This window comes from Neoarius graeffei, chromosome 28, assembly GCF_027579695.1.
Source record: "Neoarius graeffei isolate fNeoGra1 chromosome 28, fNeoGra1.pri, whole genome shotgun sequence".
NCBI lineage: Eukaryota > Metazoa > Chordata > Actinopteri > Siluriformes > Ariidae > Neoarius > Neoarius graeffei.
In genome coordinates, this window is record NC_083596.1 from 38,909,613 (window position 1) to 38,929,453 (window position 19,841).

General features: G+C 46.5%; 1 protein-coding gene across 3 annotated transcripts in view; it reads left to right on the forward strand.

Annotated features, from left to right (window-relative positions):
- Positions 1 to 4,879: 4,879 nt before the first annotated feature.
- Positions 4,880 to 19,841, forward strand: part of LOC132875520 (spermatogenesis-associated protein 22) — a 32,570-nt gene continuing 17,608 nt past the window's right edge. For all 3 annotated transcript variants that reach the window (XM_060912350.1, XM_060912351.1, XM_060912352.1), the window contains exons 1-2: positions 4,880 to 4,974; positions 5,206 to 5,327. In XM_060912350.1, the coding sequence (XP_060768333.1) occupies positions 5,291 to 5,327 (37 nt within the window). In that variant the 5' untranslated portion in view covers positions 4,880 to 4,974; positions 5,206 to 5,290. The remainder of the gene's footprint in view (positions 4,975 to 5,205; positions 5,328 to 19,841) is intronic.

Genomic DNA, 19,841 nt, shown 5'->3' on the forward strand with positions numbered 1-19,841 from the left:
TCATGGGTTTCCTCTTGGTTCTCCCTATCTCCCAAAAACATGCCTGGAGGTGGACTGGCTAAAATGATGTTGGGTATCTTCTGTCTCTAAAGACCTTGTATTACATTACAGGCATTTAGCAGACGCTCTTATCCAGACCGACGTACAGTGTAGTGTACCCAGAGCAGCCTGGGGGTTAGGTGCCTTGCTCAGTGGCACTTCAGCTATTCCTGCTGGTCTGGGGAATCAAGCCAGCAACCTTTTGGCCCCAAAGCTGCTTCTCTAACCATTAGGCCATGGTGTCCCCACAATGATGATGATGATGATGCCTCTGGTTTAGTCTGAACCAATCTGAGACCGGTATTCTCTCTTGCAATTGCTGCAGGTAAATGTTGAATCTGGTGGTGGTGCTGATGGGATTTCTGCTATCGGTTGCTGTCTATGTCTTCTCTCCTTCCACAACTCCACCTGGCTAAGATAAATTGGTATGAATATCTGTGTGCATGATCCATATTCCTGCTTCACACCCAGTATTCCAGGGATAGGCTCTGGATCTACTGCAACCCAAACTGGGATAAAGTTTCTACTGAACTTGATTGAATGAATGAATAATGAATGAATGGTAAGTTGTTTGTTACAACCCCGATTCCAAAAAAGTTGGGACAAAGTGCAAATTGTAAATAAAAACGGAATGCAATGATGTGGAAGTTTCAAAATTCCATATTTTATTCAGAATAGAACATAGATGACATATCAAATGTTTAAACTGAGAAAATGTATCATTTAAAGAGAAAAAATAGGTGATTTTAAATTTCATGACGACAAGACATCTCAAAAAAGTTGGGACAAGGCCATGTTTACCACTGTGAGACATCCCCTTTTCTCTTTACAACAGTCTGTAAACGTCTGGGGACTGAGGAGACAAGTTGCTCAAGTTTAGGGATAGGAATGTTAACCCATTCTTGTCTAATGTAGGATTCTAGTTGCTCAACTGTCTTAGGTCTTTTTTGTCGTATCTTCCGTTTTATGATGTGCCAAATGTTTTCTATGGGTGAAAGATCTGGACTGCAGGCTGGCCAGTTCAGTACCCGGACCCTTCTTCTACGCAGCCATGATGCTGTAATTGATGCAGTATGTGGTTTGGCATTGTCATGTTGGAAAATGCAAGGTCTTCCCTGAAAGAGACGTCGTCTGGATGGGAGCATATGTTGCTCTAGAACCTGGATATACCTTTCAGCATTGATGGTGTCTTTCCAGATGTGTAAGCTGCCCGTGCCACACGCACTAATGCAACCCCATACCATCAGAGATGCAGGCTTCTGAACTGAGCACTGATAACAACTTGGGTCGTCCTTCTCCTCTTTAGTCTGAAAGACACGGCGTCCCTGATTTCCATAAAGAACTTCAAATTTTGATTTGTCTGACCACAGAACAGTTTTCCACTTTGCCACAGTCCATTTTAAATGAGCCTTGGCCCAGAGAAGACGTCTGCGCTTCTGGATCATGTTTAGATACGGCTTCTCCTTTGAACTATAGAGTTTTAGCTGGCAACGGCGGACGGCACGGTGAATTGTGTTCACAGGTAATGTTCTCTGGAAATATTCCTGAGCCCATTTTGTGATTTCCAATACAGAAGCATGCCTGTATGTGATGCAGTGCCATCTAAGGGCCCGAAGATCACGGGCACCCAGTATGGTTTTCCGGCCTTGACCCTTACGCACAGAGATTCTTCCAGATTCTCTGAATCTTTTGATGATATTATGCACTGTAGATGATGATATGTTCAAACTCTTTGCAATTATACACTGTCGAACTCCTTTCTGACATTGCTCCACTATTTGTCGGCGCAGAATTAGGGGGATTGGTGATCCTCTTCCCATCTTTACTTCTGAGAGCCGCTGCCACTCCAAGATGCTCTTTTTATACCCGGTCATGTTAATGACCTATTGCCAATTGACCTAATGAGTTGCAATTTGGTCCTCCAGCTGTTCCTTTTTTGTACCTTTAACTTTTCCAGCCTCTTATTGCCCCTGTCCCAACTTTTTTGAGATGTGTTGCTGTCATGAAATTTCAAATGAGCCAATATTTGGCATGAAATTTCAAAATGTCTCACTTTCGACATTTGATATGTTGTGTATGTTCTATTGTGAATACAAAATCAGTTTTTGAGATTTGTAAATTATTGCATTCCATTTTTATTTACAATTTATACTTTGTCCCAACTTTTTTGGAATCGGGGTTGTAGAATGGGCTGTATTAATGCTTTCCAGGGGTGTAGCTAGGATTTTTCAAAGGGGGGATCACACACTGACTGGCAGCCTGAGTACATACCTGCAGGTTTGTAAAAGAAAAAATACATTGAATACATTTGAGAGAATAACACGGTCTTTGCATCATTCTTTCTTCTCATGTTGCGAGCTGTTGAGATGTCGGACAATGATTAGGCCAAATCAGCTTTATCCGGCAATGTATGGATAGCGGCTCGACATCTTACCTTAGTCAACCGATGCAGAGCTCTCTATTCTTATTGTCTTACTGCTCATTGGCCAAAATGTTTCTAAGTAAAAGGCGTTGTTGATGACGAATGGCAAAGATGTCAACGATCTTGTCCGTGTCGATCGCTCTGCCATAGCGTATTCTTCCACGTTTTCTTGATGTTGTGTTCTAGAAACGGCACACTAAAACTTAGCTTCGAAGCCACAACATGCAACTTTGATGAAAAAATATATAATAAATTGCTTACCTCTCTTCACGTTGAAAGAAGGAGGAAAGTTTCGCTTGTTTTGACATGGCGAATTATTAACACGAGGAAATACTCATAATTTGCAACTAAAAAGACCGCAGCTACACTGGCAGCTTGACCATGCTTTCTAGTGTGATCGTGTTGCGCTTGCGCAGAACTGGGTTTTCATGCCCAAACCACAGGAAGTCCATACAAGGTTATAGAAACCCTAACAATCTCCTCAACAACCTAACAACTCTCAACTGGGGAGCTGACGCCAACACCTTGCGATCTACTGCTCTGGCGTTATGCTACTCTACAGCAGAATACTGCTCTCCGGTATGGGAAAGGTCATGCCATGTTGGAAAAGTGGATGCTGAGCTTAATACCACTTACAGTATCATAACAGGAGTGCTGAAACCTACACCCCTATCAGCACTATACCGGCTAGCAGGTATTGGCAGGTATATATACCTTCCATCCGACGAGAAGCTCATTCCAGAACCCAGAAGTTTTTACAAAAGCAAGACCCAAGACATCCTCTACACCATTACCAAGATATAAGAAGAAGACTCAAGTCCAGAAAGAGCTTCATGGTTGTACAGAATCTAAACCTTAAGGACTCTGCCAAATACCGACTAGGCCGCTGGAAAGCTTCCGACACTCTACCACCAAATGAAGCTCTGCAGAGTCCTTGCGAGTCCCTACATCATGGTACTCACCTGCCCAGAAAGGAATGGGTTGCTCTGAACAGAGCCAGGAGCAGAGTAGGTAGAACTAAAGACAACCTACTGAAATGGGGACGGGTGAACTCAGCCGAGTGTCGATATGGTCATCCTAACCAAACTATAGGACACATTCTCTGTGAGTGCGAACTGGGTCTGAATGTCACCAATCAAGACCTATATGAAGCTAACCAAGAAGTCTTGAACTGGCTGCAGTGCTGGCATGACAAGATATGATGATGATGATGATGATGATTATACAGTAGAAACCCTAATGAGGCTGAGGTGACAATCTAGTTTAGCGTTTCTCAACCTTTTTTCAGTCACAGCACCCTTCAGAAGTATGCAAATTCTCAAGGCACCCCCATATAAAATATACGCAGTCACGCTGTGACATGGGAAAGGGGGCCGTGAGACAAATTTTGATGATGCATGAGGCGGCAATGATCTGCATTAGAGTAACTATCATTTTCATCTCATCTCATTATCTCTAGCCGCTTTATCCTGTTCTACAGGGTCGCAGGCAAGCTGGAGCCTATCCCAGCTGACTACGGGCAAAAGGCAGGGTACACCCTGGACAAGTCGCCAGGTCATCACAAGGCCAACACATAGACAACCATTCACACTCACTTTAGAGTCACCAGTTAACCTAACCTGAATGTCTTTGGGGGAAACCGGAGCACACCCACACGGGGAGAACATGCAAACCCTGCACAGAAAGGCCCTTGTCGGCCACGGGGCTCGAACCCGGATCTTCTTGCTGTGAAGCAACAGCGCTAACCACTACACCACCGTGCCGCCCAACTATCGTTTTTTGGAATTTCAATTCATTTTATTTATTTCAATGTTAGAATATATAATTTTTTGACGGCACCCCTAATGAAGCCAGACGGCACCTCAGGGTGCCACAGCACCCCGGTTGAGAAAGGCTGATCTAGTTAAACAAAAAAGTTAGAAAAATTACAGTGGTTGCTTTTCTAATATTCTTATGCGGCTATTGAAAAAATGTATGGTCCGACAAAGGGGTGGTCACGGGCACCCCAGGATCCCCAACCCCTAGCTACGCCCCTGCTTTCTCACATACGTTTATTGGAATTAAGTTGGTAAAAAACCCTCCCAACATGGAGCAATCATGCAGACTGATTCTCACTGGGTCAGAATATTCTAGAAAGATTTTCATCCACTCAGTCACTACATACTACAAACCATATAGCACGTATAGCTGTAATAGTAGTGATATTACAATACTATTATTAGTATTTTTTATTACTAATACTAATATTATTCATATACTGTAGCAGTATATTAATAATAATAATAATAATAATAATAATTATTATTATTATTATAGTGTAATGTGTTAGTGTTGTGGTAGTCTTCAGTTTCCCGCGAAAACAGGGACACTTCCGGCTTCCTCGCGCACCTTCTTCACGCGCGCGCTTAGGAATAAAATGGTTGACGATGTAGCTAGCTAGCTAGCCCATACTACAAACAAACAGTTCTTCACGGTTTAATGTGTATCCGCGGTAATTTTCCCGAGAAAATACGGTGTGTTCTTGACACTCATTGTAGAATATTCGACATATATATTTTTCTAAGCCGAACAGAAGGCGCAAATGTACCGGTTCGGTATGATATTGGTAGCGAAGCTAACGCTAGCATAGCTATGGAGTTTGTGACAGACCTGACATTAGCTGTCGTCTCCTATGTCGAGTATCTAAAATTTGATGTTTTGTAATGTAAATGACCTAAGTATTGATGTTAGTGCTTGTGTTACAGGTTATTGCTTTTCTTTACCTCAAAACCCCACTGGAACATTACCGTCTGATAGACCAAACTACCACATTATTATTATTATTTTGTCATGAGGAGAAACGAAAACCAGCCAAGACCAACGGCAGGTATGGGACAATATTCATTTAATATCGACATTAGGTAGTTATTTAATGACTTTGCATCTACTATGAACAGTTTTATTGTCAGTTATGAGCTGTTTTAACACTGCCACAGAATAACAAAAGGACACTAGATTTCTTTCCTATCCAAACCAGTGGTTTTGCGCATGCGCACTTAAAACTCATGCTTCATGTATATTTAATACCTCAGACATGTTTTCTGATTATACACTGGGGAACAATTTGAAAATTTTTTTCTGTTGAGTTAGATTTTTATGCTGATATTAAAACTAAAATTGGCATGCTGATTCCAAAATTGCAGTCAGTTTTTTTTTTTCTAGCACAAGTTTTTTCTCCACAGTTTACCCTCCAGATAAGCAAAATTCCACTGTAGTAAGACTATTTGAAGGTTATGGAAGAACGTTATCAGGGTAGATGGGATGTACATATGATGGCTGACTATTGTTGGAGCATCAAACGTGATAGTCCTCAAGTTGAACACTCCAGAAAGAGCTATAAACGTAAATTTTTACCTTAACTACTTGCACAGGTGGCACGGTGGTGTAGTGGTTAGCACGGTCGCCTCACAGCAAGAAGGTTCCGGGTTCGAACCCAGCAGCTGGTGAGGGCCTTTCTGTGTGGAGTTTGCATGTTCTCCCAGTGTCTGCGTGGGGGTGCTCCGGTTTCCCCCACAATCCAAAGACATGCAGTTAGGTTAACATGGGGCAGCCTTGGGCTGAAGTGCCCTTGAGCAAGGTACCTGACCCCTGACTGCTCCCCGGGCGCTTTGGTGTGGCTGCTGAGTGTGTGCGTGTGTTCACTGCTTCAGATGGGTTAAATGCAGAGGATGAATTTCACTGTGCTTGAAGTGTGCATGTGACGAATAAAGGTTTCTCCTTCTTCTTGCACACAGTTATAATTACAGTAGCCATATCCTTTGTAAAAGCATAAGTGTTAAATAAACATTGCAGTCATGCCTGTTTCTTTCATATTTCATTGTATGTCAATATTTGTAAATTTTTATCAAACAAGCACATATCTGTTAAGTACAGTATTTTTCATATTTTTTAAGAAAACGGGGATCCTATAGTTCAAAAACTTGACGTGATGGAGAAAAACTGAGATCATTTTTGGATTCCGCACCCAAAAATTAGTTAAAAACAGCTGTCAGATCTAACTCAACAAAAATTGTGTTCCCCAGTGATAAAATATGCTGCTGAAGGTATTGGTGATAAGATTACAGTAATAAAGTAGACAAAAATAGCACAAAAACTACTATGTTATTAAAGCTGTTGTGTTACAAAGGCACAACAACGCATGCTATTGTAGGATAAACTGTTAATTTTCCATCCACACTGCAATGCAGAAACAGCATCCTGTACTGGGTTCCTGACTTTCACCTATAACATGAAAATGGCTTTTTAGAGAGTTTTGGTTGTAAGTAATGCAGGAAATGTTTTCTAATATGTAAACCAGGGGTCACCAAACTTTTTTCTCTGGGGGCCACATTGTCGTTCCTGACTGTGATGGGGGCCGGGGTCGGGTCAGCTATATCACATAGAATTGTATGACCCAGACAAATATGACCACCAGCAGGCCTCATTGTGTAGTAGAGATTACTAGCCTGGCACGGCCATCCCCACTACTATATCCATACTACTATATCAACACTTGATTCCTGGCACATATTTGTTTATCTTTACTAGTGGTTTGCAAAAGTAGTAATCAAGTCTTCACACTTTTGTTTTAATTTGATATACCACTGATATTCCATTTATTTATTTTCTAATAAAAATAATATCAAAGCTGTCAAGGTAAGAAACATCTGCCTATTTGAGGTGATTGACACTGGCAAAGGTGAGTGGAAAATTATAAATTGTAGGTAGGCCTGTTGATATTATTAATAATATAAATAATAATTGTATGCAGCACTTAATAAAGGTCAAATAAATAGGCCTATAAAATAAATACATTTTAAAAACAGTGTGTGGCAGCGGGGGCGTGGTCAAGCGCCGGTCTGTGACAGGAGGGTGGAGCCGGGGAAGGTGAGTGGCAGAATCGCGACACCTGAGGATAATTAACCTGTTTGTGTGTGTTTTTTCCCCAGTAACCGCTCCCTATTTAAGGAGGCAGAGAGAGAGGAGAGGGAGCGCAACCCGGGACCAGACGAGTGTGTGTGTGTTAATGAATGAATAAGATTATTAGACTGAAAAGTTATAAAAATAAATCACCTTGTCTGCCTCCAAACGCTGTCCTGCCGTCCTCTGTGCTCCACCCACACTCGATACACGCTACAGTGGTGCCGAAACCCGGGAAAAGGTGGAGCACCAACACAGCAGCCCCATGGAATCCTCCCCGTTTGCGGACTTGGTCCACGCTCTCGCCACGGCTCAGCAGAGCCAGCACCAGGCACTTGTCACGCTCCGAAAGGAGCAGGAGCGCCGCTTCGAAGCCCTGGTGCTGGCCCAGCAGGAAGATCGAGAGGCGTTCCGGCGTCTCCTCGCGTCGGCGGGGTCCACCAGCGCCCCGGCCGCGGGCCCGTCTCCCCTCACCGTGACCAAGATGGGCCCGCAGGACGACCCTGAGGCTTTCATCACATTGTTCGAGCAGGTCGCCGAAGCCTCGGGGTGGCCGATGGAGCAGCGCGCGGCGCGCCTCCTCCCCCTCCTGACAGGAGAGGCGCAGCTGGCCGCGCTACAGCTCCCCGCCGATCGCAGGCTGGCCTACGCCGACCTTGGCCGGGCTGTCCTCCAGCGCGTGGGGTGCACGCCGGAGCAGCAGCGCCAGCGCTTCCGCGCGCTGCGGATGGAGGAAGTCGGCAGCCCGTTCGCGTTCGGCCAGCAGCTCCGGGACGCCTGCTGGCGGTGGCTGAGGGCCGAAGATCGCGACGCCAAGGGAATCATCGACCAGGTGGCGCTGGAACAGTTCATCGCCTGCTTACCAGCTGGAACCGCGGAGTGGGTCCAGTGCCACCGCCCGGCGTCGCTGGATCAGGCCGTGGGACTGGCGGAGGATCATCTGGCGGCTGTTCCGGCAGCAGGACAGCGGACGACAGCATCTTCTTTCTCCTCTTCTCTCTCTCTCTCTCTCTCTCTCTCTCCCCCCCCTCCTCCCGTGTCCCGTCCTCGCCCCATTCCCCCACCGCGGAGGCGGGGGCCGGCTCCACCCCAGCCGGCCCGCCGCACCCGTGGTGCCCTCCCGTTTCTCCCTTCTGTGTCTGTCTCTCCCCCCCCTCAGGTGAGTGAGCCCCAGAACACAGCTGCAGAGGGAAGGCCCGGGCCGGTTTGCTGGCGCTGCGGGGATCCGGGCCACCTGCAGCAACAGTGTGCAGCGATGGAGGTGGGGGCGGTGGTGCGGATCCCCGACGCGCCAGAGGCTGCCCTTGATCGGGCCGGAGCGTATCGCATACCGGTAAGTGTACAAGGGGCTACATATCAGGCGTTGGTGGATTCAGGTTGCAATCAGACCTCGATCCGCCAAAGCCTGGTGCAAGACGAGGCATTGGGGGGAGCACAAGGGGTGAAGGTGTTGTGTGTGCACGGGGATATTCACAGCTACCCGTTGGTGTCGGTCCACATACATTTCAGAGGGGAGAAATCGATAGTGAAGGCGGCGGTTAATCCTCGCCTTACCCACTCTTTGATCTTGGGGACTGATTGGCCGGGATTTCGGGGTTTAATGGCACGCCTAATAAAGAGTGGGTCCTGCCGGTTAACAGGGGAGGGTCCCGGTGTCGCTTTGGCTGGAGCTGCGGTCGCAGAGCCGTCTACGTCATCTCCGCGACAGAGTGAGGAGCCACCGGCCCCTCCTCTTTCTATTGGGGAATCCCTCGCGGATTTCCCACTGGAACAATCGCGAGACGAGACTCTGCGACACGCGTTTGACCAAGTGAGAGTAATCGATGGTCAGATGCTCCAGCCGGACGCCACCCCCTCCTTCCCCTATTTCTCCATTTTGAAGGATAGGTTATACCGAGTGACGCAGGACACTCAGACGAAAGAGCGAGTCACCCAATTGCTAATTCCAAAGAGCCGCCGGGAATTGGTATTTCAGGCGGCTCACTTTAATCCCATGGCTGGACACCTCGGGCAGGATAAGACACTCGCCCGGATAATGGCCCGATTCTATTGGCCGGGGATTCGCGGTGACGTCCGTAAGTGGTGTACGGCGTGCCGCGAATGCCAGTTAGTAAATCCAGCGGCCATTCCAAAAGCGCCCTTGCGCCCCCTACCATTAATCGAGACCCCGTTCGAAAGAATTGGGATGGATCTCGTCGGGCCATTAGATCGGTCAACACGAGGGTACCGCTTTATATTGGTTCTGGTGGACTATGCAACGCGATACCCGGAAGCGGTGCCTCTTCGCAATATCTCAGCACGCAGTATTGCGGAGGCCCTCTTCCACGTCATCTCCCGGGTTGGAATCCCGAAAGAGATTCTGACTGACCAAGGCACCTCGTTTATGTCACGAACACTGAGCGAACTGTATGGGCTACTGGGTATTAAGCCGATCCGCACCAGCGTTTATCACCCACAGACGGACGGTTTAGTTGAACGGTTCAACCACACCCTCAAGAATATTATCAAAAAATTCGTAAGTGAGGACGCACGTAACTGGGATAAGTGGCTCGAACCCTTGTTGTTTGCAGTGCGAGAGGTCACCCAAGCCTCCACGGGGTTCTCCCCGTTTGAATTATTATGGGCGTAAGCCGCGCGGCATCTTAGATGTACTGCGGGAAAATTGGGAGGAGGGACCTTCACCGAGCAAAAACGAAATTCAGTACGTTATGGATCTGCGCGCAAAACTCCACACGCTCACACACCTAACTCAGGAGAATTTGCGGCAGGCCCAGGAACGGCAAGCCCGCCTGTACAACAAGGGCACGCGCCTTAGAGAGTTCACTCCGGGAGATAAGGTACTCGTCCTGTTGCCCACGTCGAGCTCCAAATTAATCGCCAAGTGGCAAGGACCCTTTGAGGTCACACGGCGAGTCGGGGACGTCGACTATGAGGTTAGGCGAATAGACAGGGAGGGGGCGCTACAGATCTACCACCTCAATCTACTGAAACGCTGGAACGAGGAGGTCCCCGTGGCGTTGGTGTCGGTAGTTCCGGAGAAGGCGGAGCTGGGGCCGGAGGTCCAAAAAGGGTCATTGGCATCACGTACCTCTCCGGTCCCCTGTGGAGACCACCTCTCCCCGACCCAACTCACGGAGGTCGCCCAGTTGCAGGCCGAGTTTTCGGATGTGTTCTCGCCCCTGCCCGGTCGCACTAACCTCATAGAACACCACATAGAGACGCCCCCGGGGGTGGTAGTGCGGAGCCGTCCTTATAGATTACCCGAACACAAAAAAAAGGTGGTTCGGGAAGAACTTCAGGCCATGCTCGAAATGGGCATCGTCGAGGAGTCCCACAGTGACTGGAGCAGCCCGGTGGTCTTGGTTCCCAAGGCCGACGGCTCGGTCCGGTTCTGTGTGGACTATAGGAAAGTCAACGCGGTGTCTAAATTTGACGCGTACCCAATGCCTTGTATTGATGAGCTGCTCGATCGACTAGGCACGGCTCGCTTTTACTCGACACTGGATTTGACGAAGGGATATTGGCAGATCCCCTTGACTCCATTATCCCGGGAAAAAACGGCCTTTTCCACACCGTTCGGCTTACACCAGTTCGTCACACTTCCTTTTGGGCTGTTTGGGGCGCCTGCTACGTTTCAGCGGCTGATGGACCGGGTCCTCCGGCCCCACGCCACCTATGCGGCCGCGTACCTAGATGATATCATCATTTATAGTAATGATTGGCAGCGGCACCTACAACACCTGAGGGCCGTCCTTAGGTCGCTGAGGCGGGCGGGACTCACTGCCAACCCGAAGAAGTGTGCGATTGGGCGGGTGGAAATACGGTATCTGGGCTTCCACTTGGGCAACGGGCAGGTGCGTCCCCAAATTAATAAGACAGCAGCGATTGCGGCCTGCCCGAGGCCCAAGACCAAAAAGGGGGTGAGGCAGTTCCTGGGGCTGGCTGGCTACTATCGTAGGTTTATACCTAATTATTCGGACGTCACCAGCCCGCTGACTGACCTCACTAAAAAGGGGGCGCCAGATCCGGTCCAGTGGACGGAGCAGTGCCAGCGGGCTTTCTCTGAGGTAAAGGCTGCACTGTGTGGGGGGCCACTTTTACACTCCCCTGACTTCTCTCTCCCTTTTGTGTTGCAGACCGACGCGTCGGACAGAGGGCTGGGGGCCGTTTTGTCCCAGCAGGTGGAGGGGGAGGACCGCCCGGTCCTGTACATCAGCCGGAAGCTGTCAGTGCGTGAGGGGCGCTACAGCACAATTGAAAAAGAGTGCCTGGCGATTAAGTGGGCGGTCCTCGCCCTCCGTTACTACCTGCTGGGGCGCTCTTTCACTCTCTGTTCGGACCACGCGCCCCTCCAGTGGCTCCACCGCATGAAGGATGCCAACGCGCGAATCACCCGTTGGTATCTGGCACTCCAACCCTTCAACTTCAAGGTGGTCCACAGGCCGGGGGCGCAGATGCTCGTGGCGGACTTCCTCTCCCGTCAAGGGGGGGGAGTCGGCTGTGGGCCGGACGAGCGCCCGGCCTGAGTCGGGCGGTGGGGGTATGTGGCAGCGGGGGCGTGGTCAAGCGCCGGTCTGTGACAGGAGGGTGGAGCCGGGGAAGGTGAGTGGCAGAATCGCGACACCTGAGGATAATTAACCTGTTTGTGTGTGTTTTTTCCCAGTAACCGCTCCCTATTTAAGGAGGCAGAGAGAGAGGAGAGGGAGCGCAACCCGGGACCAGACGAGTGTGTGTGTGTGAATGAATGAATAAGATTATTAGACTGAAAAGTTATAAAAATAAATCACCTTGTCTGCCTCCAAACGCTGTCCTGCCGTCCTCTGTGCTCCACCCACACTCGATACACGCTACACAGTGAAATTATAATAATATGAGGAATAGATCACAGCAGTTGTGCTGTGTCCTGCACGTCATTGCTCTCATCCATGGCCAAAGCAAAAAACTCGAATTCTGACGCTTTCTCATTCAGCTGGTCATACACGTTGTCCCCCAGATCTTCGGTTCGCCTGGTCATAGTAGGTGAGGAGAGACTCACTGCATTGAGCGCATCCTTCTTGTCGGGACACACCTCCTCGGCCACAGCAAGCATGCATACTTTAACAAATTCCCCATCAGTAAACGGCTTTCCATGGGTAGCTAGTAGGTGAGCTAGATTATAGCTAGCTCAGACAGCAGCCTGGTTGATCTGGGTTTGGTGAAGGAATACATTCTGTTGTGCAGCCAGTCCGCATTTCATCCTCCGAATCCTGTCTTCTCTTGTTTTCCCTCGCAAACTAGCATACTCTTTGTGGCGGGTTTCATAGTGACGACGCAGATTATATTCTTTGAAAACCGGCACATTTTCTTTACATACAAGATAAACTGCACGGTCCTTACACTGAACGAAAAAATAATCGGTGGTCCACTGTTCTTTAAAAACTCTGCACTCTCTGTCAGCTTTTCGCTGACCGCTAGCCATTTTGCTGTCCTGAACACTGACAGTTCTCTGCGCATGCGCTGCCTGTCACTGCTTGATCGCGAGCATATGATGAAAATTCGGAAAATATGAATAGTTCATTTTATAACTAAATATCAATTTTAATTGATAAAATCAACAAAATACAAGATGCAGACATGTTATTATTTGCCAAAAAGCAATTTAAAAAAATAGGCCATGACCACTTTTGGGGATTGCCTCATAGGGCTGGTTCAAGTGATGGGGGGCAGAGGGGCTGGGGGGCCGGTCAAAGGGGGGGGTGGCGGGCCGGATCTGGCCCACGGGCCGGATCTGGCCCACGGGCCGTAGTTTGGTGACCCCTGATGTAAACGGACCAGGCTTGTAGTACTCTAGTCCGACTCGTGTCCTAATTTTAAGGACACTTGACTTGGACTCGTGCATTAACTGCATTCGGACCCATAAATTGGAGATGAGGACTTGGATTTCTTCTTTATTTTCTGTAACATGCCATAATAATTTGGCACAAGATATTCATATCTGGGTGGGACGGTGGTGTAGTGGTTAGCTCTGTCGCCTCACAGCAAGAAGATCCAGGTTCGAGCCCCGTGGCCGACGAGGGCCTTTCTGTGCGGAGTTTGCATGTTCTCCCCGTGTCCGCGTGGGTTTCCTCCGGGCGCTCCGGTTTCCCCCACAGTCCAAAGACATGCAGGTTAGGTTAACTGGTGACTCTAAATTGACCGTAGGTGTGAATGGTTGTGTGTGTCTATGTGTCAGCCCTGTGATGACCTGGCGACTTGTCCAGGGTGTACCCCGCCTTTCGCCCGTAGTCAGCTGGGATAGGCTCCAGCTTGCCTGCGACCCTGTAGAACAGGATAAAGCGGCTAGAGATAATGAGATGAGATATTTATATCTACATTTAATTTTTGTACTAATTTCGTGCAAGAGCGGCTCTCGGGTGCGCCAAGCGGAATCTTGCGTGCTGTAAAGAAAGAAAAAAGAAAGAAAGCACAACTTTATTCATCACACACTTGTGAAATTCCTCTCTGCATTTAACCCATCTGAAGCAGTGAAAACACACACATACCCAGAGCAGTGGGCAGCCATACTAACAGCGTCCGGGGAGCAGTTGGGAGTTAGGTGTCTTGCTCAAGGGCACCTCAGCCCAAGGCCGTCCCATATTAACCTAACCACACAGTCTTTGGGCTGTGGGGGAAACTGGAGCACCCGGAGGAAACCCACACAGACACGGGGAGAACATGCAAATTCCACATGGGCTTGAACCCAGAACCTTCTGGCTGTGAGGTGACCATGCTAAGCACTTACACCACTGTGCCGTAAACGACTTGCACCTGCACAGGATCAGTACGCCTATATAAAAACTGTGAAAACGCACTTAGTTTGCGAAGTATTGAGTTGCGTTGCTGCCACATTACCAAGCCCTTATTTCCTTGTTTGGTTTCCTGATCCCTGATTTCCTGTTTCTTGTCTTTGATTCTGCTGAGTCTACGATAGTCTGTTTGTGCCTCGCTTGACCTATTGCCTGTTTCACCGTTTTATGATTTTGCCTGCCATTCTGGATTGTTTACCGTCTTCACTTGTATTAATAAACATACCTTCTGCACTTATATCCGTCTCCCAACCATCTATGGCAGAATACTTCACGCTCCCTGATGAAGAGAAGCACATTCACCTGTTCATACGTCATGTTCAGGAACAAACTAATGTTAATGGTGCTATAACAGCCACCGTCAAATGGTGCGATTCGAGTCTGAGAACAAGGCTCCACTCTTTTTTTTTTTTTTTTAAATGACTTGGACTTGACTCGGACTTGAACACCAGGGACTCGAGACTGGACTCGGACTTGAGGTTTAGTGACTCGACTACAACACTGAAATGGAATACCAGCATCCAAAGAATCAGGACATTTTTACTGACCTGTACATGTCTTCTTCACAGTGTGGCTTTGAACAGATCACTGAAGGTAAAGGTGTGATAGAGTGGATTAATTTTTTAAAAATCCGATTTCTGAAGGAATTCTGACTAATGCCGTGCACTCCCACAGGCAATCCTGACCAGTCCTGCTTCCACAGAAAGTTTGACTACTTGTAATCCCATCCATTCCCACAAACACTTTCTCCCTGTTTTCTCACCAGTCTGGTCACTTACCAGTTCCCTCCCACCAGCCGACTCTCCCCTGTACAAAAGCTACCAAACATGTGAAGGCAGCCTAACACATCTTTTCGAACTGCTGCGTCACAGGGCAGTGTAAAACACTTGGAGGAAAGTGCACTTATACTCCCTTTCGTACACACGAGCTCTTAGATGCCTATGATTGACTAATTTGCAGAGGGGTGTGCCATCCCTCCCACCCAAAGAGCACAGCCAGTTTTGCTGTCCTGGGTCTCAGTCACTAATGGCTGTGGCATCTTTGAGATTTGAATTTGCCCCCTCCCAGTGAAAATGGTGAACACTTTTTTTTTTTTTTTTTGCAGCTCCTCCAACAGACTGTCTTAACCAGTCCTGTCTGATGCAACAGAAAGTTTGATCAATTGTGCTTGATCCCATAGTTCAGGGGTCATCAAACTACGGGCCGACTCCGGCCCGCCACCCCCCCTTTGACCGGCCCCCCAGCCCCTCTGCCCCCCACCACTTGAACCGGCCCTATGAGGCAATCCCCAAAAGTGGTCATGGCCTATTTTTTTAAATTGCTTTTTGGCAAATAATAACATGTCTGCATCTTGTATTTTGTTGATTTTATCAATTAAAATTGATATTTAGTTATAAAATGAACTATTCATATTTTCCGAATTTTCGTCATATGCTCGCGATCAAGCAGTGACAGGCAGCGCACGCGCAGAGAACTGTCAGTGTTCAGGACAGCAAAATGGCTAGCGGTAAGCGAAAAGTTGACAGAGAGTGCAGAGTTTTTAAAGAACAGTGGACCACCGATTATTTTTTCGTTCAGTGTAAGGACCGTGCAGTTTATCTTGTATGTAAAGAAAGTGTGTCGGTTTTCAAAGAATATAATCTGCGTCGTCACTACGAAACCCGCCACAAAGAGTATGCTAGTTTGCGAGGGCAAACGAGAAGACAGGATTCGGAGGATGAAATGCGGACTGGCTGCACAACAGAATGTATTCCTTCACCAAACCCAGATCAACCAGGCTGCTGTCCGAGCTCGCTATAACGTAGCTCACCTACTAGCTACCCATGGAAAGCCGTTTACTGATGGGGACTTTGTTAAAGTATGCATGCTTGCTGTGGCCGAGGAGGTGTGTCCCGACAAGAAGGATGCGCTCAACGCGGTGAGTCTCTCCGCGTCTACTATGACCAGGCGAACCGAAGATTTGGGGGACAACGTGTATGACCAGCTGAATGAGAAAGCGTCAGAATTCGAGTTTTTTGCTTTGGCCATGGATGAGAGCAATGACGTGCAGGACACAGCACAACTGCTGTGATCTATTGATCTATTGCTCATATTATTATAATTTCACTGTTTTTTTTAAAAATGTATTTATTTTATAGGCCTATTTATTTGACCTTTTATTAAGTGCTGCATACTTATTATTATTATTATTATTATTATTATTAATAATAATAATAATAATAATAATAATATCAACAGGCCTACCAACAATTTATAATTTTCCACTCACCTTTGCCAATCACCTCAACTAGGCAGATGTTTCTTACCTTGACAGCTTTGATGTTATTTTTATTAGAAAATAAATAAATGGAATATCTGTGGTATTTCAAATTAAAACAGTGTGAAGACTCGATTGCTACTTTTGCAAACCACTAGTAAAGATAAACAAATATGTGCCAGGAATCAAGTGTTGATATAGTAGTGTGGGTATAGTAGTGGGGATGGCTGTGCCAGGCTAGTAATCTCTACTACACAATGAGGCCTGCTGGTGGTCATATTGGTCTGGGTCATACAATTCTATGTTATATAGCTGACCCGACCCCAGCCCCCCATCACAGTCAGGAACGACAATGTGGCCCTCAGAGAAAAAAGTTTGGTGACCCCTGCCATAGTTATTCTTTTTGTTTGCGCCTTCCTGCAATATTTTCAAAAGATTTTAGTTCTCTTTCCCAAAATATAAAGATAAGAAATTTAAAGAACATGACCATGGAGGGTGAAACAGTTACTGAAGAAGAATGAATGAACATAGTAAATACTTCGCCAATGCTCCATGTGCACCAATAAACTCCCGCTGTAGCCTGAGTTGCCTTTATTTGTCCCATGAGCTTCATATCTGATTATGTTCCTAAAAGTAATAACCTCTAGCTCACTGTTTCTCAACCACTGGAAGGGCCATCTAGTGGGCGGCGAAATTTTTTTCAAGTTTGAAGCCAAATACTAAATAGTTCAGGATGTCATAGTGTCCCAAATCTGGTAGCTGGTTTGACGTACACCTTTCAGGTGGAATAAATAAATTTGTGGGTTAATTAAGAAGAACAGGTCTTTATTATTATCATCCCCCCCGCCTTCGTGCACACAGAGCGTGCACGCGCAGTGGACAGAGTAAATAAACACATTTGTGGGTAAATTATATGGTTCTGTGATGCCTGCTGGAAGAGAAGAGCAGGGAGGATTGAGAATCAAGCGGCTGTGGTTTGTTTACACCCAATACTAAAACTTGTAGCGTCCTAGCAACTATCTCATAGACGTGTACAAAGCCCAGAAATTCCCCCTTACCTGGGCAAAAATGATGCAGGAGTTATCTTGTAGTGCCCTGATCCCCAGATCTTTAACCCAGCCACATATAAAAAACTGTATGCCTCCATGTTTTCATGTTAACCTGGGTTTTCATCTGTGTGTCCGTGTAGAACGATGTCTGCAGCACCAGGTAGTTTGAGATGTCCGGGAACTCAACAGATGGATAATTTTCCAACTCATAATGAACAAATTAATAACTTTATTTAAACACGATAAGTTGATCATCAGAGCTGGTGGGGTCGTGCATGTACAGATACAAATATTTACAAATACAAAAGACTAAAAATATACAGTCTTAAAAAAAATCCGTTGATTATCTGTTAATTGTCTTCAGATTAAGTTAATTAATAGTTTGCATAACTGTTGTCTTTGTATTTGGTTCCGGCTACGATAGGATCAAAATGTATTCTACTAATGTCAAATTTAGCGAGTAAATTTTTCTTTAATAGGAAAAATCCTTCTTTCTTAACTTGTAAGGATCTAATCTCAGAGTGGTTTCTATATCCACTTCTTAGTTTTAATAACTTGCTTGTTTTCTGGACACAAACATGGCAATAAGTTCTTGTGTTAATAGACCAGACTCCACTTTTGGATCATTCATCCCTTTTGACTGAGAATGCCCTGCATGTATGGTTTGGCTTCTGGTACATCCATACAGTTTTAAATACAATACCTACAATTACAAACAGTTTGTTTTTATTGAATGTATTTAATCTCTCGGCTCCCGTCTGTAACAGGGAGTGATGTTGCATCCCATTAATACACTTTACAAGAGATTATTAGATTCTAATAGCCAAAATAATTGGGGATGTTTTTAATGGGCCCTGACTCGTTACAAGTATGAATGGGTGGGCCTCAAAGCAGAAAAGGTTCAGAACCCCTGCTCTAGCTCTTGTGAAATTTTTATTTTTTTGTGGTATCCCAATACCTGAAAGGAGATCCTGCATTAAATTTCACATCAGCTAGTTTAGATCACAATAATAATGTCAGAAATAACTAATTGTACATTTTATTGTCTGAAAAAGTGCTATTTATTTGATAACTACATTAACAATTGGGTCACTAACCTAAACCATCACCCCGCTACCCATTATAAGGGGTGTTCACACGGCAACTTTTACTCCGGTGTAGCACCGGGGCTGCCCCGGTAGAGCGTTCACACGGTACAAAGTTATACCGGTGTAGCCCCTGAAAGCTGCTTAAACCGGTGCAAATCTAACCCTGCTTGGGAGGTGGTTTAAGAAATTTACTCCGGATTAAATGCTAGTTTGCGGGGCAGCACCGATATAAAATGGGACGTCTGAACGCTACAGGGGTAGACTCGCTACGCATGAGGAGAGTTGATTACATTAGAGGTCTGCGCGGGTCGGATTTTTCAGTCCCGCCCGCGCCCGCATTGTGCAGTCACGCTCGCGCCCGCAAAGAATTATGATTTTCAGTCTCGCTCCCACCCGCGCCCACAAAAAAATTATGATTTTCAGTCCCGCCCCCGCCTGCCATATTTTGTCCCGCTCCCGCCCGCAAATCCCGCATGATGCAGACGTTCGCGTTATTTCTCAGGAAAGTTCTTGTCTTGACACAGCGTGATGGTGCCCCGCCCCCCTACTTTGAGTGGATTTGAGCATAAATATCTACAGCTCACGTTCACGTTTATTATTATTTACCTTTTTTCTGAATTCAGCATGTAGTGTCTCTAATAATAATAATTAGTGCTGTCAAGCGATTAAAATATTTAATCGCGAAACGCACATTTTTATCACATGAGAAACCATTGTAATTCTCTAATCAGCATAAAAAAGTGAATGGGCTTGCTTTGTACCAAGGGTGGTGGTGGTGGTGGGTTTTTTTTTTTTATTATTATTGCAAAGCAGAGCTAGCAAGAGGAGTGAACTTCACTCTTCTTCCACTTCACTCAGTGAAGTGATTTACTGCTTGAGTTAGCCTACAGCTCTATCAGAGAGACACTGTAGGTTACACAGTGACGGTAGGCTTGACATGCTTGATTATAATATAAAGTACACTATTATATTAACTTTAAGTTGTTCGTTGATAAATATTGCATTGAATCTGATCTTTACTGTTTCATCTCACTTAACACATTTCGTACTTTTACACTTTTTCTGCCTGTTGATGCGTCGCGCTGTCCAATCAGAGGCGGCCAAATTTGCATATTACAGGAAGGATTTCTGGGATAGCATTGAGTTTACAGACGCTGTCTTCTTAAAACTGAATAAATATTTAAAAAGAGCCAAATGAGCCAGTCTTTTGAACGGCTCTTTTCA